Source organism: Heteronotia binoei, chromosome 12 (genome assembly GCF_032191835.1).
Source record: "Heteronotia binoei isolate CCM8104 ecotype False Entrance Well chromosome 12, APGP_CSIRO_Hbin_v1, whole genome shotgun sequence".
Classification (NCBI taxonomy): domain Eukaryota; kingdom Metazoa; phylum Chordata; class Lepidosauria; order Squamata; family Gekkonidae; genus Heteronotia; species Heteronotia binoei.
The window spans coordinates 10657712-10682703 of record NC_083234.1 but is presented as its reverse complement, the minus strand read 5'-3'; the positions used below and the strand labels follow the sequence as shown (position 1 = coordinate 10682703).

Genomic DNA, 24992 nt, shown 5'->3' with positions numbered 1-24992 from the left:
GTCTGCCCTCTCCATGGCTACATCATAACAACCCGTTTGTCTCACAGTTCTCCTTCCCAAAGAGCATTTCTCCAGGAAGAAGAGCAATTCAGCTTGCTTACGAGATCAAAGCATTTCACACCTAACATCCTTTCTGACCAATGTTGTGTTTACATCTTTTGCGGGTAAAGAAGACTCCGCTCACAATTGGGTTTAGGTTACAACGCGTCACTTCCTCTATCAGGTCAACAAACAGTTAACTCTATAATGGCTGGAATGTGCATAGCTTGTATTCAAACAAAGGGGTTCCACAGCCTGGGGGTCGTGGCTGAAAAGCTCCCCCCCCACCGAGCCCCCCCAACTGCACCTCCAACTGTGTGGGTTTCTGCAAAAGGCTTTGTCCCGCTGGTCACAATTGCAGGTCTCTGAGCAAGGCGTGCGGAAACAAGAGGGCGACTGCACAACAGTCAGGATCCGCTAATCCAGGGGGTTGTATCCGGGACGGATTTATCACTAGGGCTTGTTCCGAGTGGAGAGCCCTTTTGACCCAGGTGCTTCTCTCTGTTTTCGTGCAAGTCGCCCCGGAGCTGCGAGTTGGCGCACCATTCTCCCATGGCAAGCCGAAACCACTCACTGTTGAAGAGCACCGCGCCGCTTTGGGGCAACTTGTGCAAAAATGGAGAGAAGTCCCGGGTGCAAAAGGGCTCTCCACCCGGAACAAGCCTCGCGTGAAATCGGTCCAGGTTCACCTCTGCTGTTTCCCAGTTTGGGACAAAGCTTGACTCTGGAGGCACCTTTCAGACCAACAGAGTTCAATTCTGGCTATAAGCTTTCGTATGCATGCACATTTCATCAGACGCATCCTCAGTGTGCATGCACACGAAAGCTTAACCCCAGAATCGAACTTCGTTGGTCTTAGAGGTGCCGCTGGACTCAGGCTTGGGGAGGGACGGTGGCTCAGTGGTAGAGCATCTGCTTGCGAAGTAGAAGGTCCCAGGTTCAATCCCCAGCATCTCCAAAAAAGGGTCCAGGCAAATAGGTGTGAAAAACCTCAGCTTGAGACCCTGGAAAGCCGCTGCCAGTCTGAGTAGACAATACTGACTTTGATGGACCCAGGGTCTGATTCAGTAGAAGACAGCTTCATATGTTCATATGTTCAAGCTTGGTTCTGTTGCTTAAGACCGGCACAACTGCCCACTCGTTCCCCACTTTTTCAGCCTTGACGGTTCACAATGCACCCCAGAGGCATGGACTGTCAAGTATCATCTCAATAGGCCAAATTGCCGTTGTGGGAGTCATTTCATTGTGACTCCGTAAAGAGCTGTTTAGTCCCAGCATATGACAGAGCTGGCAGTAACCTTCAGCAAGGTTAATCCCTGGACCGTTCTGCAGCGCGTTGCTTTGCATTTACGCGTTCATATCCCACTCTCCTCCCCATAACTGAGACTCAACGCCACTTTCAGAACATTGCTCTGTCCTCCTCCGTTTTCTCTTGACAGCGACCCTGTGAGGTAGAGCAGGTGGAAAGTTCGTGAGTGGCACAGGTCCCCCAGCGAGCTTTCATGATGGAAGCGGGGATTTGAACCCAGATCCCTGCAAGATCCTCATCTGCTGCTTTATCCACTGTGCCGCAGTGGCTGTCTAATTAATGATTGTAAGCAGCCGTCACTTCACCTTCAAGTAACAAGTTCGGAAAACCTTCGATCTGGGTTCCATTAGCGTGGGAAACCATAAAACAGCAACACGTCGGAATGTGAGAATGCCTGTTAATTATTCTATTGCTAATAAACCTGGGTCAAAAAGAAGGCATTTCTTTCCCAGGAGTTAATTGTGTAGTAGGCCACGCACCCCTGCTGTAGCCAATCCTGCAGGAGCTTAGAGGGAACGCTGGTCATGACATGAAGACAGGGGCTGGCAAACCACCTCTTGCCTTGGAAACCCCCCCCGGGATTTAACTCTGCTGTCTGCTGTCACTTGACCGCACTTTTACCGTATGGGGACTCTCATGCAGGAGTTACACCTGCTGGGGATGTTAAGTTATTTATGAGCATCGGGGGTGAATCTGGGGCCATCAGAGCCGGGTAGAAAGAGGACACCGACGGAAGGACGGAATCCCGCCGTGTGCAGAGGGAGACCCAGAAGAAGAAGAAGATATTGGATTTATATCCCGCCCTCCACTCCGAAGAGTCTCATAGCGGCTCACAATCTCCTTTCCCTTCCTCCCCCACAACAGACACCCTGTGAGGTAGATGAAGATATTGGATTTATATCCCGCCCTCCACTCCGAAGAGTCTCAGAGTGGCTCACAACCTCCTTTACCTTCCTCTCCCACAACAGACACCCTGTGAGGTAGATGAAGATATTGGATTTATATCCCGCCCTCCACTCCGAAGAGTCTCAGAGCGGCTCACAACCTCCTTTACCTTCCTCCCCCACAACAGACACCCTGTGAGGTAGATGAAGATATTGGATTTATATCCCGCCCTCCACTCCGAAGAGTCTCAGAGCGGCTCACAATCTCCTTTACCTTCCTCCACCACAACAGACACCCTGTGAGGTAGATGAAGATACTGGATTTATATCCCGCCCTCCACTCCGAAGAGTCTCAGAGCGGCTCACAATCTCTTTTACCTTCCTCCCCCACAATAGACACCCTGTGAGGTAGATGAAGATATTGGATTTATATCCCGCCCTCCACTCCGAAGAGTCTCAGAGCGGCTCACAATCATTATGCCATTAAAGGTTTGGTATGGTATGGTATGGCTCACAATCTCCTTTATCTCCCTCCCCCACAACAGACACCCTGTGAGGTAGATGAAGATATTGGATTTATATCCCGCCCTCCACTCCGAAGAGTCTCAGAGCGGCTCACAATCTCCTTTATCTCCTCCCCCCCCCCCAACAACAGACACCCTGTGAGGTAGATGAAGATATTCGATTTATATCCTGCCCTCCACTCCGAAGAGTCTCAGAGGGCTCACAATCTCCTTTACCTTCCCCCCCCCACCACAACAGACACCCTGTGAGGTGGGTGGGGCTGAGAGGGCTCTCACAGCAGCTGTCCTTTCAAGGACAACCTCTGCCAGAGCTCTGGCTGACCCCAGGCCATTCCAGCAGGTGCAAGTGGAGGAGTGGGGAATCAAACCCGGTTCTCCCAGGCAGGGTAGGAGCCCAAGAAGAAGAGGAGGTTGAATTTATTTTGTTGTTAGGTGCCCTGAGCCTGCTTCGGCGGGGAGGGCGGGATATAAATAAAATATAAATAAAATGTGAATGAATGAATTTATACTCTGCCCTTGACTACCCGAAGGAGTCTCAGAGTGGCTTACAATCTCCCATTTCCTTCCTCTCCCCACAACAGACACCCTGTGAGGTAGGTAGGGTCAGGGCTTTTCTTGAAGCGGGAACTCCTTTGCATATTAGGCCACTCCCTGCTGATGTAGCCAATCCTCCTGGAGCTTATAGTAGGCCCTGTACAAAGAGCCCGGTAAGCTCTTGGAGGATTGGCTACCTCAGGGGGACATGGCCTAATAGGCGAAGGAGTTCCTGCAACAAAATAAAAGCCCTGCCCAGAAGCAAAGGGGCAGCCAGTTGAGACCTTTTGCTAACAAGCAGGGCTTTTTATGTAGCAGGAACTCCTTTGCCTATTAGGCCATGCACTCCTGATGCAGCCAATCCTCTTGGAGCTTACAGAGCTCTTAGTACAGGGCCTACTGTAAGCTCCTGGAGGACTGGCTACATCAGGGAGGTGTGGCCTAATATGCAAAGGATTTCCTGCTACAGAAAATGTCCTGTGTTTGTTTTTTGATTGTATGACTACTCGAAGGAGTCTCAGAGTGGCTTACAGTCTCCTTTCGCTTCCCCTCCCCACAACTGACTCCCTATGAAGTAGGTGGGGCTGAGAGGGCTCTCCCAGAACTGCCTTTGAGCAGAAGAACTCTGAGAGAACATGTGGCTGACCCAAGGTCACATCAGCAGGTGCATGTGCAGGAGCGGGGAATCAAACCTGGTTCTCCCAGATAAGAGTCCACGCACTTCGCCATTCCACCAAACCGGCTCTCAAGAAAAAGGAATGGGAGGTGCTAAAAAGAAATAAGCTGTAAGGCTCTCAGTCCAGTTCCCAGCAAACTGCAAGCCTGAGCAGTCAGCTCCCAGTGCAGTCACAGCCGGTCCATGGGGCAGGGAGGCAGCTATGGAATCATATCCCCGGGGAGCTAGATTTTGAGTCCAGCTCCCTGGGGATAGGATCCCATAGCTCCGAAACTTCCATTTCCTCAGGGAGAATTGATCTCTGTTGCCTGGAGATCAGTTGTAATCAGGGGTCATTTTAGGATTGCCAAGTCCAATTCAAGAAATATCTGGGGACTTTGGGGGTGGAGCCAGGAGACTTTGGGGGTGGAGCCAGGAGACATTAGGGGTGGAGCCAAGATCAAGGCTCTGACAAGCATAGTTGAACTCCAAAGGGAGTTCTGGCCATCACATTTAAAGGGACGGCACACCTTTTCAATTCCTTCCTCCCATAGGAAATAATGAAGCATAGGAGCACCTTCTTTTGGGGCTCATAGAATTGGACCCCCTGGTCCAATCTTTTTGAAACATGGGGGGGTATTTTGGAGAGAGGCACTAGATGCTATACTGAAAATTTGGTGCCTCTACCCCAAAAAACAGCCCCCCCAGAGCCCCAGATACCCATGGATCAATTCTCCGTGATTTTCTATGGTAATAAATTTCCCTAGGGAATAATAGAGTTCCCAGCAGACATTTCCCTCCCCTCCCCCTGCTTTCTGATGACCCTGAAGCGAGGGCAGGGTCTCCAAACCGGGGGATCCACTGCCCCCACCTGGAGATTGGCAACCCCTAGGTCATTTTGTAGAAAAAGAGGTGGTGGAGCTCATCCAGGGATTGTTATGCAGCTGCAATACTATTCAATGGACAAGGAGATGGAACTCTCAGAAGGACGGGGTGGAGCTCTCAGAAAGGTTCAGGAGCTGTGCTCATGTGAGCTCCCACTGAATCGGAGGCCTGATTGTAATTCAGGGAGATCTCCAGCTGCCCCCTGACCTCCCCAACACCACCTGGGAACAGTATTCACTCTAAGCTGAGTTAGTGTGAACTAACTAGGGCTGCCAAGTTCCGGTGCCAGGTGGTGGTTCTCCTGCCCGGGAGGTTCCCAACCCACCAGCTGACATTGGGCCGGCGGGGGCGGGGGGGGGGCGGAATCCAACCCCAACGTCGCCGGCATGATAACATCACTCGGAAGTGACGTCATCATGCTGGCGATGTCGCACATTGGCCGTTCTAGGAGCATCCTGGAAAACTCTATGGTTTTCCTGGATGCTCTAGCAATTTGGGAGGAAAACTCTATGGTGCCGTATGAAAACCGGATACCGCAGGGGACTTGGCAGCCCTGGAAGTAGCTCACAGTTTTTTTAGCCTCATTTTTGTCTTAGCTCAGGAAGAATGACTCCAGAGCAAACTGATGGATACAGTAGCTCACACCTTGAATGCCAGGAGCTCACAAAGTCGAATTTTTGCTCACAAGACTCCACAGCTCAGAGGGTGCATGGCCTGGAAACCCTAAGCCAGGAGTCTTTTTCAGTGGATCTGTTGGGAGGGGTGTCTCATTATGAGGGGAGGGAGTGACGAATTTCAAAGCTTCAGGGAGTCGGGATTCCCAAGAGGGACCTGCAGTTTGTGGGAGAATGAGCCACCCTCTTCGAATCTGAGATCAAAGAATTTGGCGTCCTGAAACACACACCCCCTCCAGTCCCCCTCTTGCACTGGCTGCCAATTGTGTTCTGAGTTCGTTACAAGGTGCTGGTTATTACCTTTAAAGCCCTATATGGCCGAGGACCTGCCTACCTTAGGGACCGTCTCGTCCCATATACTCCCCAGAGGATGCTTCGATCCGGTTCACAAAATCTACTGGCAATCTACTGGAGAGCCAGTTTGGTGAGGAGAGCCAGTTTGGTGTAGTGCTTAAGTGTGCGGACTCTTATCTGGGAGAACCGGGTTTGATTCCCCACTCCTCCACTTGCACCTGCTGGAATGGCCTTGGGTCAGCCATAGCTCTGGCAGAGGTTGTTCTTGAAAGGGCAGCTGCTGTGAGAGCCCTCTCCAGCCCCACCCACCTCACAGGGTGTCTGTTGAAGGGGAAGAAGATAAAGGAGATTGTGAGCCACTCTGAGACTCTGTCCTTGAAAGGGCAGCTGCTGTGAGAGCCCTCTCCAGCCCCACCCACCTCACAGGGTGTCTGTTGTGGGGGAGGAAGGTAAAGGAGATTGTGAGCCACTCTGAGACTCTTCGGAGTGGAGGGCAGGATATAAATCCAATATCTCAATATCTAATCTAATCCCTGGGCCAAAGGAGGCCAAACTGAAGGTCACTGGGAAAAGGGCCTTTTCAATCGCTGCCCCCCACTGGTGGAACCAATTCCCAGAGGAAATGCGGGCGTTGCGGAATCTTGGTCAGTTCTGCAGGGCCTGCAATACTATCCTCTTCCAGCTGGCCTTTAATTGACACGGAGCCTACAACGTAGATGGAATGCCGTCACACTGTAAAATCGAACAAGTTAATATCTCGATCGGAGCACTCCACGATCTGTTGCTCTAATCTCCAAATACATAATTTTATAGAATGTACTATTTTATACTATAGTATCGTTTTAATTCTGCGTGGTTTTACGCTGTGAGCCGCCCTGAGCCTGCTTCGGCGGGGAGGGCGGGATACAAATCAAATCAAATCTAACAAACAAATAAAGCCATCTGTGCAAGATCAGATGGGATAGAGGGAGAGACGGAACGCAGCCTGATGATCTTCCAAGGGAACGGCAACAGTTTGGGATTCTGCTCATGGGCAGGGGCTCCCTGCCCCTGAGACACAGACCAGGCTTTAAAAGCCTCTGATAACAGGGCCACGTTCGCAAAGGACGTTGCAGAGGCCCGGTGGCTGCAGATAATCTCGAAACGGCTTGGGTCTCCTCCCTGCTGAGACGGGGATACAGCGCTGGTCTCTACCGCCACCAAGTGGGGGTGTCGAGAAGGTTCCTTCTCGCCTTCCCTCCCTTTCTGTCTCGTTGCTTTCTCTCAATGTTTCTCTTCCTCTCCGGTCTAGCAAGAACATGTTGACCTGCCCAGTTTTCTGACGGGTTTCCCCGCTATCCCGTGTTCAGACGGATTGTGTACTTTGCTAAATGTTAAACCAGCTGCCGTTCTCAACGCAAACACAGCCAGCAAAGCTGTTCCCACGTGGGGAAGGATTCACATGTACATGAGCGCGTGTCAGGATCAGGATCAGGATCATTAAAGAAGCGGGAACTTGTGGAGTCAAGCGTTTGCGTCGAAGGGAGAGGCTTCGGTTGCATTTCTTTATTGGCAAAATTGGTATCCCCATTTTCTGCCCCACAGAAAATAACCAAGGCGGTTCACAACTTCAGACACGGATGATGAAATCACATCATTACAAAACCATTAAACTCAAACCACCCCTTTAAAGCAGGGGTTTCCAACCCTCGGTCCGTGGACCGGTCCTGATCCTTGGCCTGTTATCAACCAGGCCGTGAGCTGTATAATTATTTCATTATATATTACAATGTAGTAATAATAATAATGACGTTGGATATATCTTGCCTTCCACTCCAAATCTCAGAGCGGCTCACAATCTCCTTTATCTCCCCCCCCCCCACAACAGACACCCTGTGAGGTAAGTGGGCTGAGAGGGCTCTCTCCAGAAGCTGCCCTTTCAAGGACAACCTCTGCCAGAGCTATGGCTGACCCAAGGCCATTCCAGCAGCTGCAAGTGGAGGAGTGGGGAATCAAACCCGGTTCTCCCAGGGAAGAGCCCGCACACTTCACCGCCACACCAAATTGATAGAAATAAAGTACCCAATTGTATCATCCCAAACCATCCCCCCCACCCCCTGGTCTGTGGAAAAATTGTCTTCCAGAAAACTGGTCCCTGGTGCCAAAAAGTTTGGGGACCGCTGGTTTAAAAGACCCTACACATCATTGCAACAGTTAAAAGGCAATGAAAATGCATGTGCGGGTCTGTAAAGTGACTTATGGCGACCCCGTAGGCTTTTCAGGGCAAGAGACATTCAGAGGTGGCTTTGCCATTGCCTGCCCCTGTGTAGCGACCCTGGACCTCCTTCGTGGTCTCCCATTCAAGTACCGACCGAAGCTGCCCCTGCTAAGCTTCTGAGATCTGATGAGATCAATATACCCTCCTCCCTCCCCCGTGTCAACGCAGTAGTATTGGGACCACAGAGGAAGAAAAGCTACAGAAATACCATAAATTCAATAGAAATGTATTTAAATAACACAGAATCCCCAAATAGAACAACAAATATCACCATATGTCAGCATAGAACTTCAACCGTAGCTCTCCAGATGTTTTTTGCCTACAACTCCCATCAGCCCCAGCCATTGGCCATGCTGGCTGAAGCTGATGGGAGTTGGAGGCAAAAAAAACATCTGGAGAGCTACCGTTGGCCACCCCTGGCATAGAACATAATGATAGAAAGAATACAAAAGGTAAACCGTGTCAGTTGCTCGTGGCAGCTGCTATCTTGTTCGGAGCAACAGACATGGCTTACTTTTTGATATATGTCGGTATTTGTTGCTATATTTGGGGATTCTGTGATATTTAAATACTTTTCTATTGAATTTATGGTACACAGAGAACGTTTTCGCACTTACCTTACGCCGGAGCGACGTCCCTCTTCACCGCGCAGCGTCTGCGCGGATTTCGCACTAATTGCTCCGCAGAACCTGGAAGAGCCGCAAAATCCCGCGGCTTTTGCGTCACAAAAGGAATCCGCCAAAAACCAGTTTACATTTGTGACGCAAAAGCCGCGGGACTTTGCGGCTCTTCCGGGTTCTGCGGAGCAATTAGTGCGAAATCCGCGCAGACGCTGCGCGGTGAAGAGGGACGTCGCTCCGGCGTAAGGTAAGTGCGAAAACGCCCAGAGAGTCGGTCGTGTATTTCTGTAACACCCCCCTCCCCCACTGTGTCAAGGCAAGAGATGTTGAGAGGTGGCTTTGCCATTGCCTCCCTCTGCGTAGCAACCCTGGACTTCCTTAGTGGTCTCCCATCCAGGTACTAACCATGGTCAACCTTGCTTGGCTTCCATGTTCTCAAGAGCCAAGGCTAAATTGGGTTTCTCGGGCTGCTGTGACACATGGTGGTGGAAAGTGCTGTTAAGTCACAGTTGGCTTATAACACGGGTGGGGAACCTCCATCCGGAGGGCCAGGAGGTCACTTGGTGTGGCCCTCGGGGATTGCTGGGCCGAACAGAGTCATGCAGCAGCCTCTCTGGGGCCTGGCTGGCCAGCGAGATCGTGGGGCCCAGCTGCGTTGTGCAGCAGCCTCCCCAGGGCCAGGCAGGGATCGCAGGGCCCAGATGTACTGTGCGGCAGCCTCCCTGGGGCCTGGCCGGCCGGCCAGAATTGCTGCAAGGCCTGGAAAAGTTACTGTCACAGTTCAGTTAGGTGTGGTCTAATATGCTAATGAGTGTGTGGCCTAATATGCTAATATTAGGGGATGCGGTCTAATATGCTACTGAGTTCCTGCTGGACTTTTTCTACAAAAAAGCCCTGGACCTATGCATTTGCCTAGGGCGGCGGGCCGGGTGTGTGTGTGTACCAGATTAGGGGTTCCCCACATGACTTCAGATTGAAAAAACAATTATTTGCATTAATTTTACTGGCCTGAATCGTTCTCCCTCGGCGGAGCACTGTTTTTTAAGCTGATAGTTTTGTACGGCCCGCGAATGATGTTATAAATATCCATAAGGCCCTTGGCAGAAAAAAAAGGTTCCCCTGTAGCTTTTCCTCCTCTGTGGTCCCAATGGCTTATGGCATCCCCGTAGGGTTTTCAAGCCAAGAGACATTCAGAGGTGGTTGGCCACTGTCCATCTCTGCATAGCAGCCCAGACTTCCTTGGTGGCCTCCCATCCAAGTACAAACAGCCCCATCCCTGCTAAGCTTCTGAGATCTGATGAGATCAGACTAGCCTACAAAAGACATCTAGAACACAGAAGCAGCAATTAAAACATGTTAAAGAAAAGCCAGCAACACATCCGAAGCTCTGAGTCGCCATCTCTGAGTCGCCATCTCATGCTTGGCTTTGTGTGTGTGTGTGTGTGTATTTTTTTAAACCCCTGCAGCATCTGACCTACTGGTAAGAGTGGCACAAAAACCGATCAGTTGAATAAATATCATGGCAACCTGCTGGTGTCGGGGGATTGTGTGGCAAGGCAGTATCTCGCTGCTGAATTGCGGTTGGCATCCAAGGGGGTGGTGTCTGCACAACCCACCAAAATGGGGACCGCTCTTATCCATGAAGCCTCGCCCAACTAGAAGAGAGTACAAAATCCAAACAGACCCCTATGCTTTGCTGCAAGCCCGGGGAATTTAAGTGTACGAAGCTGACCAATATTAAACTGCGAGAGACCTTTGGGGCATCTAACCTGGTAGCGCCAAATCGGATTGGAGCCTGGGGTGGTGGTGGGGGAGATAGAGCCTCTCGCTTGCCATCTGGAGTTGGTGTGAGAGCTTTGGACTTCTTGCGTGCCCAGTGAGTGCTCCATCGCAGAGTTGCAGCAGCTTCCCGAGACCCTCTATCAAACTGGATCGCTATCTATGAACATATATGAAGCTGCCTTCTACTGAAGCAGACCCTGGGTCCGTCAAAGTCCGCCTTGTCTACTCAGATTGGCAGCAGCTCTCCAGGATCTCAAGCGGAGGTTTTTCACGCCAACTTGCCTGGACCCTTTTGAGTTGGAGATGCCGGGGATTGAACCTGGGACCTTCTGCTTCCCAAGCAGATGTTCTGCCACTGAGCCACCGTCCCTCCCCTGCTCTCCAGGGTCTCAAGTTGAGGTTTTTCACACCTATTTGCCTGGACCCTTTTAGTTGGAGATGCCAGGGATTGAACCTGGGACCTTCTGCTTCCCAAGCAGATGCTCTGCCACTGAGCCACCATCCCTCCCCTGGTTTCCTGTAGCTTAGCTCTGACTGACAGGGGACTCTTGAGCAGAGAAGGGGTTTTTCCTCAGTACCTGCTAGCTGAGGTCTTTTAAAGAGAGACACCCAAGGCTGAACCTTGAACCTTCTGCTTAGGAAGCAAGCGCTCTACCCCTAAGCCACGGAACAGTAAGCTTAAAAGCCCAACACAGGCCGTTGATCATGTATTGGGAGTCAGCAAGTACGTAACACTTCTCTTGGTTTTGCACAGACAACCACCCTTTGCGGGCTGCCAGCAAACTGTAGTTTAGTACATCCTAGGTCCTATAGCTCTGCGCTGTTGGTACAGGAATCCCTTCACCTGGCAGGACCTTTGCCACGCGGCATCCTCAAAATAGCTGCGTCCAAAAGCCAGTTCAGCACTTTGTCATCTGCAGTAACGCGTTGGGGCGAGGTGGGGGAATTGCAATCCCCGGTTTCCTCGACACTGTGAGCATTCCCCTGGTCTATTTTGCTGATTGTTCTAGAAGTCCAACCGTTATGAGCCTGGATGGAGGGCCAAAATTTGTCATCGCTGTTAAGTAGGGTTGCCAAGTCCAATTCAAGAAATATCTGGGGACTTTGGGGGTGGAGCCCAGAGGCTTTTGGGGGTGGAGCCCAGAGGCAAAGGTTGTGACAAGCATAAGGGAGCTCCGGCCATCACATTTAAAGGGACCGCACACCTTTTAAATGCCTTCTCTCCATTGAAAGAATGAAGGATGGGGCGCCTTCTTTTGGGGTTCATAGAATTGGACACCCTGGTGCAATACTTTTGAAATTTGAAGGTTGCTTTGAGGAGAGGCGTTGGATGCTATGCTGCAAATTGGGTGCCTCTACCACAAAAGCCAGTTTGGTGTAGTGGTGAAGTGTGCGGACTCTTATCTGGGAGAACCGGGTTTGATTCCCCACTCCTCCACTTGCACCTGCTGGAATGGCCTTGGGTCAGCCATAGCTCTGGCAGAGGTTGTCCTTGAAAGGGCAGCTGCTGTGAGAGCCCTTTTCAGCCCCACCCAACTAACTCACAGGGTGTCTGTTGTGAGGGAGGAAGGGAAAGGAGATTGTAGGCCGCTCTGAGACTCTTCGGGGTGGAGGGCAGGATATAAATCCAATATCTTCATCTACCTCACAGGGTGTCTGTTGTGGGGGAGGAAGGTAAAGGAGATTGTGAGCCGCTCTGAGACTCTTTGGAGTGGAGGGCGGGATATAAATCCAATATCATCATTTACCTCACAGGGTGTCTGTTGTGGGGGAGGAAGATAAAGGAGATTGTGAGCCGCTCTGAGACTCTTCAGAGTGGAGGGCGGGATATAAATCCAATATCTTCATCTACCTCACAGGGTGTTTGTTGTGGGGGAGGAAGGGAAAGGAGATTGTGAGCCGCTCTGAGACTCCTCGGAGTGGAGGGCGGGATATAAATCCAATATCTTCATCTACCTCAGAGGGTGTCTGTTGTGGGGGAGGAAGGGAAAGGAGATCATGAGCCGCTCTGAGACTCTTCAGAGTGGAGGGCGGGATATAAATCCAATATCTTCATCTACCTCACAGGGTGTCTGTTGTGGGGGAGGAAGGGAAAGGAGATTGTGAGCCACTCTGAGACTCTTCGGAGTGGAAGGCGGGATATAAATCCAATATCTTCATCTACCTCACAGGGTGTCTGTTGTGGGGGAGGAAGGGAAAGAAGATTGTGAGCCGCTCTGAGACTCTTCGGAGTGGAGGGCAGGATATAAATCCAATATCATCTTCTTCACCTTCTTCAAAAAACAGCCCTCCCAGAGCCCCAGATACCCTCAGATCAGTTCTCCGTTATACCCTATCAGAACAGAGTGTCTTTGAGCACATGCAGAATGTTCTTTCCACCCCTCCCCCCCCCCCCCCACAACTGCATCTCGGCAGGCAACACAGGTGGGATAAGATTTCCAGGACAGAAACTGTAACCGGCTTCCAGGAAGGACTGATCCTTGGTGTCTTTATTTATATTTTTGTTTTGGCCTTGAGTTGCATGATGGGGAGAAGAGGCGGCTGATCCCAAAGCACTGAGTGTTCTGATGGCATCGATACCAGTTGAGGGCTGGGGAGAGACTTCAGAGAACTAACGCATTTGTTTAGGGTGGGGGGGGGGGACTTTGCTAATGATGGACCTTGGAGTGCGCTCAGGCCAAAGAAGAGAGGACGCTTTCCTCGACTCTCTCTCCGTCTCCATTTTCTCCTTCTCTTCTGTTTTCTCTTTCTCTCCCGCTGTTTGCTTGGGGGTAAATTTACCGTAATGATGATACCTTTGGCCCGGTGCCAGGTCCTTTCGTCCTCGTCCCAACTCCTTGGGTGACCTTGGTCCATCTTCCCACTCTTGTTTCAGGTGGTGGGGGGGGGGCTCGTTTTTCCATTCGGTGGAAGGAAAGCTAATACTTTATCTGACCTCTGTGTGGAGAGGGGGACGGATGAGAGAATATGGTGCTTCAATATAAAATAGACACGAGGAGACAGGATGGAGGTTTCTAAAATAATGCCCATTGCTGGGAACGAGCCGACGGTTTGTAGCAGGAACTCATATGAACATATGAAGCTGCCTTATACTGAATCAGACCTTTGGTCCATCAAAGTCAGCATTGTCATCTCAGACTGGCAGCGGCTCTCCAGGGTCTCAAGCGGAGGTTTTTCACACCTATTTGTCTGGACCCTTTTAGTTGGAGATGCCAGGGATTGAACTTGGGACCTTCTGCTTGCCAAGCAGATGCTCTACCACTGAGCCACCGTCCCTCCCCTAGAATATATGAACATATGTGAGCATATATAAAGCTGCCTTCTACTGAATCAGACCCTGGGTCCATCAAAGTCAGCATTGTCTACTCAGACTGGCAGCGGCTCTCCAGGGTGTCAAGCGGAGGTTTTTCACACCTATTTGCCTGGACCCTTTTTTGGAGATGCCAGGGATTGAACCTGGGACCTTCTGCTTCCCAAGCAGATGCTCTACTACTGAGCCACCGTCCTTCCCCGTCTCCTCCTTTCCACGTGCCAGAGCAAGGGTTTGGCCAACGAAATTGGTTGCCGGCAGATTCCGACCTGACACGAGGAAAGTCTTCTTTATCCAGCCGGTAACTCGTTCACGGGACTCCCCGCCACAAGATGCAGGAACGGGAGCCAACTGACACGTCTTTAAGCAAAGCTTAGACAGGTTCGGGGAGGACGGGTTTCCTCAGCCGCCACGAGAACCGTGATTGAAGCCTCTGTGCGCAGAGGCAATATAAATAAGTACAAAGCATTTAGCCTTGTTAAATATTGCAGGCGTCTTGGAGACGTTCCTTGATTGCCTTAATGCTAATTGAATGGCTTTCTTTCATACCCATCGGAACCCTCTGAAATTTCGCTGGCACGATTCACACTTTCCAGGAATGGCAATGGTCAGGGATGCCACAACGGCCTGGCCTCTGCTCTCCGTTGGACATGCCGCTGTGATGCCCAGGCACATGATCTCCTCTTCCCCCCCCCCATGCGCCTTTTCCTCAAGAAGTCAGAATGATCAGGCATCCATTTGGATCAGCCCTAGAAAAGTGGATGTTACCCAGGTGATAGAATCATAGAGTTGGAAGGGACCTCCAGGGTCATTCGAGTCCAACCTGTACAATGCAGGCAATTCACAAACCCCTCCCCTTAAATTCACAGGATCCTCATTGCTGTCAAAGGGCCATCTAGCCTCTGTTTAAAAACCTCTCAAGGAAGGAGAGCCCACCACCTCCCGAGGAAGCCTGTTCCACTGAGGAACTGCTCTAACAGTCAGGAAGTTCTTCCTAATGTTGATCCAGAAGCTCTTCTGATTTAATTTCAACCCATTGTATCATAGAATCGTAGAGTTGGAAGGGACCTCCAGGGTCATCTAGTCCAACCCCTGCACAATGCAGGAAACTCACAAACACCTCCCTCTAAATTCACAGGATCCGCATTGCTATCAGATGGCCCTCTAGCCTCTGTTTAAAAACCTCCAAGGAAGGAGAGCCCACCACCTCCCGAGGAAGCCTGTTCCACTGAGGAACTGCTCTAAACTCACAAACACCTCCCCCTAAATTCACAGGAACTTCATTGCTGTCAGATGGCCCTCTAGCCTCTGCTTAAAAACCTCCAAGGAAGGAGAGCCCACCACCTCCCAAGGAAGCCTGTTCCACTGAGGAACTGCTCTAAACTCACAAACACCTCCCCCTAAATTCACAGGAACTTCATTGCTGTCAGATGGTCATCTAGCCTCTGCTTAAAAACCTCCAAGGAAGGAGAGCCCACCATCCCCCAGGGAAGTCCATTTCACTGAGAAACTGCTCTAATGGTCAGGAAGTTCTTCCTAATGTTGAGCTGGAAACTCTTCTAGATTTAATTTCAACCCAATGTGGAATTTTGATGTGGAAGGGAAATCACAGTTTTACCACCCATTAGATCAGGGGTGGCCAACGGTAGCTCTCCAGCTGTTTTTTTGCCTACAACTCCCATCAGCCCCAGCCAGCATGGCCAATGGCTGGGGCTGATGAGAGTTGTAGGCAAAAAAACATCTGGAGAGCTACCGTTGGCCACCCTTGCATTAGATAGCCCTGGGAACGGGGTGCAGTCCCCCACAGATTGCTACCAGACAACGCGTAGATTCCAGAAAAGATTCAAATTTAGGCTCCAAAAGGGGCAAAACCCACATTTGCCAATTCGAATCCGCGTTCATCCAAGTCCCCAGTTTCGCCCGGCACCTGTCGGCGAAATTTCCAATCCAGAAATGGGAACGAGCTTATCGCTTGCAAAATTTCACCTCACAGCTTCAGTACCTTAGGCACGACGATGCAGTGACTTTTGTGAATGTCAGAGCTAAATTTTGCAGTACCAAATGCCACCTCAGTGCGAAATACTGTACGGTATCAGATTTGGAAATCAAATGTTGCTGGTTTGGGCAAGCATTTGAGGATGTTTGGAGAAAATCTGGGATCAAGGTTTGGGCAGGGAATTTCTGAGAATTTGGTGGCGGGGAGGGGGGGGAGAACATTTGTTCCAGCATTAGGCCTCGGGATTTGGAGACGTCTCAAAGGAGTGCATGCTTTTGGCAGGCATGCGGTGCGGTCAGGAGTGTAGAAATGGGATGTTCTGGTGCATTTGGGCTTATGCATGACGCTGGCTGCTTGTGCTGATTAGGAGTTAACAGCGCTCTAGGAAAAGAGAGGGTGAGGCATGTCCGATGCATATAGCCAAGCACTATCCCATTCCATAGATAGGCACTTTTCCTTCCCTCCCCTGACTTTTCCCTCCCTTTTTCCTTCTCCTCATCTCCCCCAATTTTTTTTTTTAATTTTTAAAGCATGATGTCGCAGTTCCTCACAGATTGATGCTTGTTCCCCCTTCCATCTGTCTTTTCCTACCCAGAATTCCCCTACACCCCGTCTCCACCTGGCACATCTGTGGCGCAGTCGAACATCCCCACAGCCGTGATTGGGGGCGTGGTGGGCGGAGTCTCGTTGGTCGTGGTGGTTGCCGTGGTGATCTTTGTGGTGCTTCGGCACCGGCGTCACACCTTCAAGGGCGACTACAGCACCAAGAAGCATGTCTACGGCAACGGATACAGCAAAGCGGGCATCCCCCAGCATCACCCTCCCATGGCGCAGAACCTCCAGTATCCCGATGACTCAGACGACGAGAAGAAGGCAGGCCCGCTGGGGGGCAACAGCTATGAGGACGAAGAAGAAGACGGCGCCGGAGGTGACCGGAAGCTAGGGGTCGGCCCTAGCAAGTACGACGATGACTCCAAGAGGCCTTACTTCACGGTGGATGAGGGCGAGGCCCACCCCGAGGCTTACGACGAAAGGACACTTGGTTTCCAGTATGACCCCGAGCAACTGGACATAGCCGAGAACATGGTCTCTCAGAACGACGGATCTTTTATTTCCAAAAAAGAGTGGTATGTGTAGCTTGTTCCCACTCACCCCGTTGGTGGGTTGTTGTTTTTTTTGCCCCCCTCTCACCTGCCGCGTGTTGCCTCCGAGGTACAGGGCTACCACTCACAGCCCTGCATGTTTTCACACACACAACCCAAGCCATGCACGCGCACAAACACCCGGTGGGGGGGGGGGCAAGTGTGACAGAGACTGTTTTCAAAAATGAACTGCCGCTGGTCAGAGGCAACCGGCAACAGGCAAGGTGAGAGGGGCTGGTTGCTTTGCTTATGGATTATTTTTTTTTTGTGGGGAGGGGGAAGGGTTCTGGGTTTCCCCCCCCCCCTCCTCTTAAGTTGTCTGAGGGATTTTTGTCCCCTAAAGTGTCGTTTGTATTGATCAGTGGCTTTGATGTTAATACTCTTTGCTTTAATGACTACTGCCCTCCTTGTAAAAAATACCCCCCCTCCCCACCTTCTGTTTGTGTCTTAAGGTGTCTCTGTGTCGACCTTTGGGTTTCCCCTCTCTTTGCCTACCCCCTCCCCTTAAAAAAAAACACTGGATTTTATATGTCGTCTTAAGAGTTGTGCAGGGGAGAGGGGAGAGCCAAAGGCATTTCCAATGAATTTTGGAGACAGAAAGCACAAAAGCACGGAGGGAGGAGCCAAAGGACCGCCTGCCCCCCCCCTCCCAGCCATGCTCCATACCTGTAGCTATAAGCATCCTTTGAGCCTCTCTTGCCATTTCCCACAATGCACCTGCAGCCAGGGGGGAAAGCAAATATCCCCTTGCCTGTGGGGTGTTTTTTTAAAAAAGAAAAAGCATAACAAAGGACTTCCTCCTCCGAGGGAAAGCGCATGACACCCAGGGAAGGCAAATGTAGCAGTTTTCTTCCTGTGGTTTTATGGTGGGGGTTTTTTTAATATAAAAAAAGAAATTCATTCAAATATTTTAAAACGGGAGGGGGCAAGCCCACTACGATGAGCATGCCTGCTGATGTTACCGGTATGTCTGGGATTCCTTTACGCCCCTTTTGACGCTTGCTTTCCCCCCTTCATAGAGAAACAAGCAAGGCTATGCTTCTTTCCCGCAGGGCCAGAGGTCTGCAAGAGATGTCCCCGGCCCGAAGACATTTAGGGTTGCGAGCCCCTGGCCCCGTTTCATACACTCCTGCCCTCCCCTCCAGCGGCCTCTAGTTAGATTTCCACAGATCTGGATGGTGCCCGGGGTGATTCACTTTTGCACACACACATTGTTACTTGAAGGCTGAAGGGACGGGGCGAGGGGCTCAGCTGCATGGCAGGGTAGATGCTAATCATGCAGGAAGTCCTTGTCCCAGCCCCTAGCATCGCCTCCCAACAAACCATTGAGGGGGATGGGAGAAACCCTGCCTGGCCTCCCACAGGGGCACCGCCAAGTACAGAAGATGGGCTAGCCCAGGGGTGGCCAAACTTGCTTAACGTAAGAGCCACGTAGAACAAATGTTAAGATGCCTGAGAGCCGCAAGACACGAATGTCAGATGTCTGAGAGCTGCAAGACACGAATGTCAGATGTCTGAGAGCCGCAAGACATGAACCTCAGATGTTTGAAATTTGCACGCAGGAAGGAGATGGGGGGAGGGCGAGGTGGGAAGAAAGCAACTTTAACTTTAATTGCATTCTCCAAGCTGCCATCCGGCTTGGCTTGGAGAAGTGATTTTAAAGAGACAAATCCCTTCTCCAAGCTGGCCGCTGGGGCAATGGAGGCTTCAAGAGCTACACAGTATGTGTGAAAGAGCCACATGTGGCTCCCAAGCCACACTTTGGCCATCCCTGGGCTAGACGCACCAAAGAAACCAACGGTCAGGTCCCAATCCACCGTTGCCCTTCAGAAGCATGCTTTGCAGTGGAGTCAGTTCACACCGGTGCAGGCAAAGTCAAGCAATGGGCAGGTATGTGTCAGCAAGACCCTAGATGTTTAGGTGTCCCCAGAGAAGCACAGCAGTAGTTTTCCTCCACCAGAGACTGGTGCTTCTGGGTCCAGTATCCTTCTCACTCGTCCCATTTTGGCCCCATTCATAAGAACATAAGAGAAGCCATGTTGGATCAGGCCAATGGCCCATCGAGTCCAACACTCTGTGTCACACAGTGGCCAAAAAACCCAGGTGCCATCAGCAGGTCCATCAGTGGGGCCAGGACACTAGAAGCTCTCCCATTGTGGCCCCTCCCAAGCACCAAGAATACAGAACTTCACTTGCCCCAGACAGAGAGTCCCAACAATACGAATGTTCACGAGTTTCATATTGTGAGAAAGGGAGAAAGGGACTTCTTTCTCTACCTTCTCTATCCCATGCATAATCTTGTAAACCTCTCTCATGTCACCCCTCAGTTGACATTTCTCCAAGCTAAAGACCCATGAACGTTTTAACTTTTCTTCATAGGGAAAGTGTTCCAACCCTTTAATTATTCTAGTTGCCCTTTTCTGCACTTTCTCCAATGCATTCCAACAGCTCCTTGTAGGACCCCCTTCTCTTTTGTGTCTGGAAGCAAACTCCAGGGGTCTGTCTTGAAGCCAAAGCAAACGTATGTTTTCTTGGTAGAAGTCCACATCTGCTGTGCGGCCTTGAGAAGCTTCTCCTCAAATTCAGTGCACAACCATGACTTGTCCAGGTTCCTTGGGTGAAATCACAGTGCAGAGTTTAAAAACAAGCAAGGCTTCTTACGCAGGGGAGGGGCCGTGGCTCAGTGGAAGAGTCTGTGCATGCTTTGTGTGCAAAAGGTCTCAGGTTCAATTCCCGGCATCTCCAGTTAAAAGGGCCTGGCAGGAGGTGATGTGAAAGGTCTCTACCTGAGACCCTGAAAAACTGCTGTTTGTCTGAATAGATGATACTGACTTTGACAGACCATGGTTCTGATTCAGCATAAAGCAGTTTCATATGTTCACACTCAAGACCCTAGGGCAGGGGTGTCAAACTCATTTATTATGAGGGCCGGAACGGACATAAATGAGACCTTGTCGGGCCGGGCCAGACCGTGTGTGTTCCTATTTAAGGTTAGGTAGCTGAGATATAAACTTTATAAATGACACAGACAAACACACAATTTTAAAAAAAAACAACTTAAAACATGCTTAAAACATTAGCATTCATTGGTCTAAAAGGTGCTTTCTTTGTATTTCTCCCATGGGACCCAGGGAACTGAGCAAAAGAAGCTCTGGTCGTTCCTTCTTTCCCCAGGGGACCAGGAGGGGGAGCCAATAGAAGGAGGAGGGGCTTGGCTCAGTAACTCTGCTGTGTGATTGAGAGAGCCTGGCAAAGCAAGCTATCCCTCCTCCACTTCCTCCCCAAGGGAGGAGCCTCAGCCAATGGAGAAAATAAAGGCTTTGCTCTGTAGCTCCTGTGCGAATGAGCAAGCCTGGCAAAGCAAGCTGTGATGCAGAAGGAAGCAAGATATAGGAAGCAGGTGACAGCCTGTTGCTCGGAGGCCTGATAGGAGTCTTCGGGGGCCTGATTTGGCCCCCGGGCTGCACGTTTGACACCCCTGTACTAAGAGAAAGAGATCCCTGGCTGGCTGTTTCTTGCTGTCTAGTGTAGTGTTCACCAGTTTGAACCCAGCTGTGGGGGAAGTAGCATAATTTATTTGGTTGGGGGACAGGCCATAGTTCAAGATTCAAGCGCACACCGTGCATCTGCAAGGTACCGGGTTCAAATCACAGCATCTCCTATGCAAAGTGTATTCAGTAGCAAGGCCCTGCCCCCAGAGTAGACAATGGCCCTGCTGCAGTCATCACACATGCAACCTACCTGTGCATCTGTAAGCCTGTTTGTAAGAAAGAGACAATGCACATTCACTTGAGAAAAGAAACCAGGGACCAGTTACTATATAAAAGAGCAGTTCCAATCTCATGTATGTGCAGCAAATGTAACATGAGAATTACTCGATGCATGCATAAAGAAAAATCAATTGCATGATATGAGCGTTCACTGTAACTTGTGAACAGGACTAGTATTGCGCTAAATGGACCAATGGATTCTATGTAAAGTAGCTTCTGACATTCCAAACTGTACCCATGCGATGGACCACTAACTCTCTAAGGACTCCCTAAAGAGATCTCTGAGATAGCCAGGGAAACACAGAAGCTGGGAGGTACAGCCCATACAATAATGCAGCCACAAATTAGCAACAACTCACAGTTTGGATCATGATTCCCTCTGAAGCCGGTTGGAACTGCACGCACAGAGGCCTCTAGCATGTGTGACGCTTTCCAGGGCAGCACAGTGGAGAGGAGACCCATTGGCTAAAGCACATCTGACAGAAATAGAGAGCTAGAAAGAGGGATTTTATATTCCAAGGGGGATGCGTTCCAAAATTCTGCACTTGCAAAATTCTGCCCCTTTTGTTTGCATCAAAATGCTGTGTCATTTTATTCCGCTTCTTGAGAGGCAGGGATATGTATCTGTTTTGCAAGGAAGGGTGTAAAATGCAAGGAGAGATAGGCAGGGAGACCTCTTGGCCAGCGGTCATGAGAGCCGGAAACTTGGCTTCTGTCACTGACGTCCCCTGGATTCCAGCACCAACCAGGGGGCAGATTCTGCACTAGGTTGTCTACCCAATCCGTGGCCATAAAGAATGTACAGAGAGGACTAGGCACAAGCAAGCGACACTTGGGAAACCCTGCAGTGGAAAGTGTAAAACATGGAAAATAAAAACCAAACCCTGATGAAGGGGAAGGGAAACTTCAGAACCCCACATATGGAGGGGCACAGTCTAGCGGAAAAGTAGGACCTGCTAAAATTCTCCGCCTCTTTTCATTTCTTAAGAACATAAAGAGAAGCCATGTTGGATCAGGCCAGTGGCCCATCCAGTCCAATACTCTGTGTCACACAGTGGCTAAAAAAAGACCAGGTGCCATCAGGAGGTCCACCAGTGAGGCCAGGACACTAGAAGCCCTCCCCGTGGCACAGAGTGGTAAAGCAGTAGTACTGCAGTTGGAGCCCTCTGCTCATGACCTGAGTTCAATCCCAGCGGAAGCTGGTTCAGGTAGCTGGCTCCAGGTTGACTCAGCCTTCCATCCTTCCGAGGTCGGTAAAAGGAGTCCCCAGCTTGCTGGGGGGAAAGTGTAGATGACTGGGGAAGGCAATGGCAAACCACCCCATAAAAAGTCTGCCGTGAAAACGTTGTAAAAGCAACGTCACCCCAGAGTTGGAAACGACTGGTGCTTGCACAGGGGACTACCTTTACCTTTACATTTTGCACTGTTGCCCCCCTCCAAGCACCAAGAAGACAGAGCATCACTGCCCTAGACAGAGAGTTCCATAAGTACTCTGTGGCTAATAGCCACTGATGGACCTCTGCTCCAGATGTTGATCCAATCCCCTCTTGAAGCTGGCTATGCTTGTAGCCGCCACCACTTCCCGTGGCAGTGAATTCTATGTGTTAATCACCCTTTGGGTGAAAGAGGACTTCTGTTCTAACCTGACTGCACAGCAATTTCATTGAGTGTCCACACGTTTTTGCCTGACTGTCAGATCTCAGAAGCTTAGCAGCTTAGCAGTGTGAGCCCAGATTTGATATTGGGTTGAGAAACCACCAAGGAAGTCCAGGGTTGCTATGCAGAAGCAGGCTATGGCAAACTACCTCTGTTCCTCTCTTGCCTTGAAAACCCTCTCGGGTTTCCATAAGTCAGCTGTGACTTGACGGCCCTTTCCACAACTGAAAGGTAGTCTTTGCAACCGAGAGATTCCTCCTATATTTGTAAGCAGGAGTGGAATTCCAGCAGGAGCTCCTTTGCAAATTAGGCCACACACCCTTGATGTAGCCAATCCTCCAAGAGCTGACAAGGCTCTTTTTTGTAAGCTCTTGGAGGATTGGCTACATCAGGGGGGTGTGGCCTAATATGCAAAGGAGCTCCTGCTGGAATTCCGCCCATGCTTGTAAGCCCATTGCTGAAGCAGATCTTGCTTCTGACCCCCATCTCCCACCATTTCTTCTGTCTGGCCCCCAGGTTTGGACAATTGTCCATTCCAGGCAGGAAATAGCATTAAGGCTGAACCAATTGGAGCTGCCTGCCTGTGCTCTGGCAAGAGCTAAGGGAGACACGTGTGCATTCAGGATCCAGCCCCCTGCATGCAGAGGTGGAGGAGTTGCGCCTTGTGCAGCATTCCTAATCCGCGCAGGAAATCCATTACGTCCCAAGCGGCCCAGAATGGGATGCGAGACCCTCGCGGGACCCTAATTAGCGAGGCTAAACGATTGGCAGTTAATCTATAGCGTGAAATAAGATGTCTGCAAAAAAAAAAAAAAGAAAGAGAAATAAATATGGATCAAAGCTTTTTTGTCTGCAAACAGCTCAGCTACAACAGACGCATCCCCTGTTGTCGTCGTGGTTTTTAGATCAGCCCCTGGAATTCCTGGAGTGCGGTGCCCCAAAGCTGCAGGGTGACGTGATAGTTTTGCGCAGGGGTGGAATTCTAGCAGGAGCTCATTTGCATATCAGGCCATACGCCCCTGAGGTAGCCAATCCTCCAAGAACATGCAGGGCTGTTCTTATAGGGCCTTCTGTAAGCTCCAAGAGGATTGGCTATCTCAGGGGTGTGTGGCCTAATATGCAAATTAGCTCCTTTTAGAATTCCGCCCCTGGTTTTGCAGAACATACAGAAGAACCCTGCCGAGAAATGTCGCCTATTTATTTATTTTTTTTAACCTCCTTCCCATGAAATTCCTACGGACCTTTAACATGAGCTTACCCCCGCATCGTTTGACTCCAAGTGCCCAAAGCCTGGCCAAGAAATTTCTCTCCTGTGGTTGGAAAATTTGTTGGCCTGCTTTCAACATTCCCGCCAGGGTTGAGCGAGAGCCTCATCTTCTTCCTCCTATTATACATGCGCCGAAAATTCGGCAAGAACTCAACAGCTTATTTTTCGAATGGAAAAGGTGATAGGGTAGACTTAGCGACCCACAGGGAGGATTGAACAGGGTGCTGAACCCCTGTGGCCTGCTCTGTAAGACTCTCTGAGCATCCTCTAGATGCCTTCATTTCCCCTCTGCATTGAGTCTCTCCTCTGTATCTTGCCTCTACCAGTTTGGTGCAGTGGTTAAGTGCACGGATTCTTAGCTGGGAGAACCGGGTTTGATTCCCCACTCCTCCAGATAGATAGATGAATTTATTGTCATTGTTCTCAACAAAAAGAGAGCAACGAAATGAGGTGCTCTTCCACAAACATACCAACACATCAAACACACATATTCATAAACCATTTAAATACATCTGAAACCATTAAACCATTTAAACCATTAAAACCATTTAAATACATCTAAAACGGATAAACATTCATAAAACCATTTAAACCATTTAAACCATTAAATAAACATTCATAAAACCATTAAACATTCATAAAACCATTAAAACCATTTAAACCATTAAATACATCTAAAACAGATAATCCTTCATAACCCTGCATTTAACCTAACCACAGCACTTGGATAGAAACTGTCCTTAAATCTGTTTGTCCTAGCCTTCAACACTCTATATCGTCTACCTGACGGTAAGATCTCAAAAAGCAAATGGCCCAGATGTGTATGGTCCCTTAGGATCATTTGTATCTTCCTTTTACATGCCATATTATACAGATCCACCAATGAGGGGAGAGAACATCCACAAATCTTTTGTGCTCTTCTCGTCACTCTTTGGAGCACCCTTCTCTCTGCTTCCGTGCAGCTCCCAAACCATGCGCAGAGGCAATAAGATTAAAATGCTCTCAATGGAACTACGATAAAAGGCAACTTGCAGCTGCTGGAATGCCTTGGATCAGCCATAGCTCTCGTAGGAGTTATCCTTGAAAGGGCAGCTTCTGGGAGAGCTCTCTCAGCCCCACCTACCAAACAGGGTGTCTGTTGGGGGGCAAGGAGGTAAAGGAGATTGTAAACCGCGCTGAGACTCTGATTCAGAGAAGGGCGGGGTATAAATCTGCGGTCTTCTTTTCACAGTTACCTGTTGGGCTGACCCAACTTCTGCTCCCAGACTCTAGTCCCATTTTAGACTCTCAATCCCACCCCACCCGCCGCCATGTTCTGGGTTGTCCAGGTCCCAGGGCTAACAACACACACAAAACCATTTGTGTTAAGAATACATGGAACTGAAAGCACAGCT

The 24992-nt window shown here is 50.1% G+C and overlaps 1 protein-coding gene across 5 annotated transcripts in view; it reads left to right on the top strand.

Moving 5' to 3' along the window:
• The window catches only part of NECTIN1 (nectin cell adhesion molecule 1), a 386901-nt gene that overhangs the window by 252263 nt on the left and 109646 nt on the right, over positions 1 to 24992 (top strand). The window contains exon 6 of one of the 5 annotated variants that reach the window (XM_060251180.1): positions 16359 to 17409. The exons of the other annotated variants lie outside the window; for them this stretch is intronic. Within the exon in view, the coding sequence (XP_060107163.1) occupies positions 16359 to 16900 (542 nt within the window). The 3' untranslated portion in view covers positions 16901 to 17409. Of the gene's footprint in view, positions 1 to 16358; positions 17410 to 24992 lie in introns of those variants that run through there. 5 annotated transcript variants of the gene reach the window in all.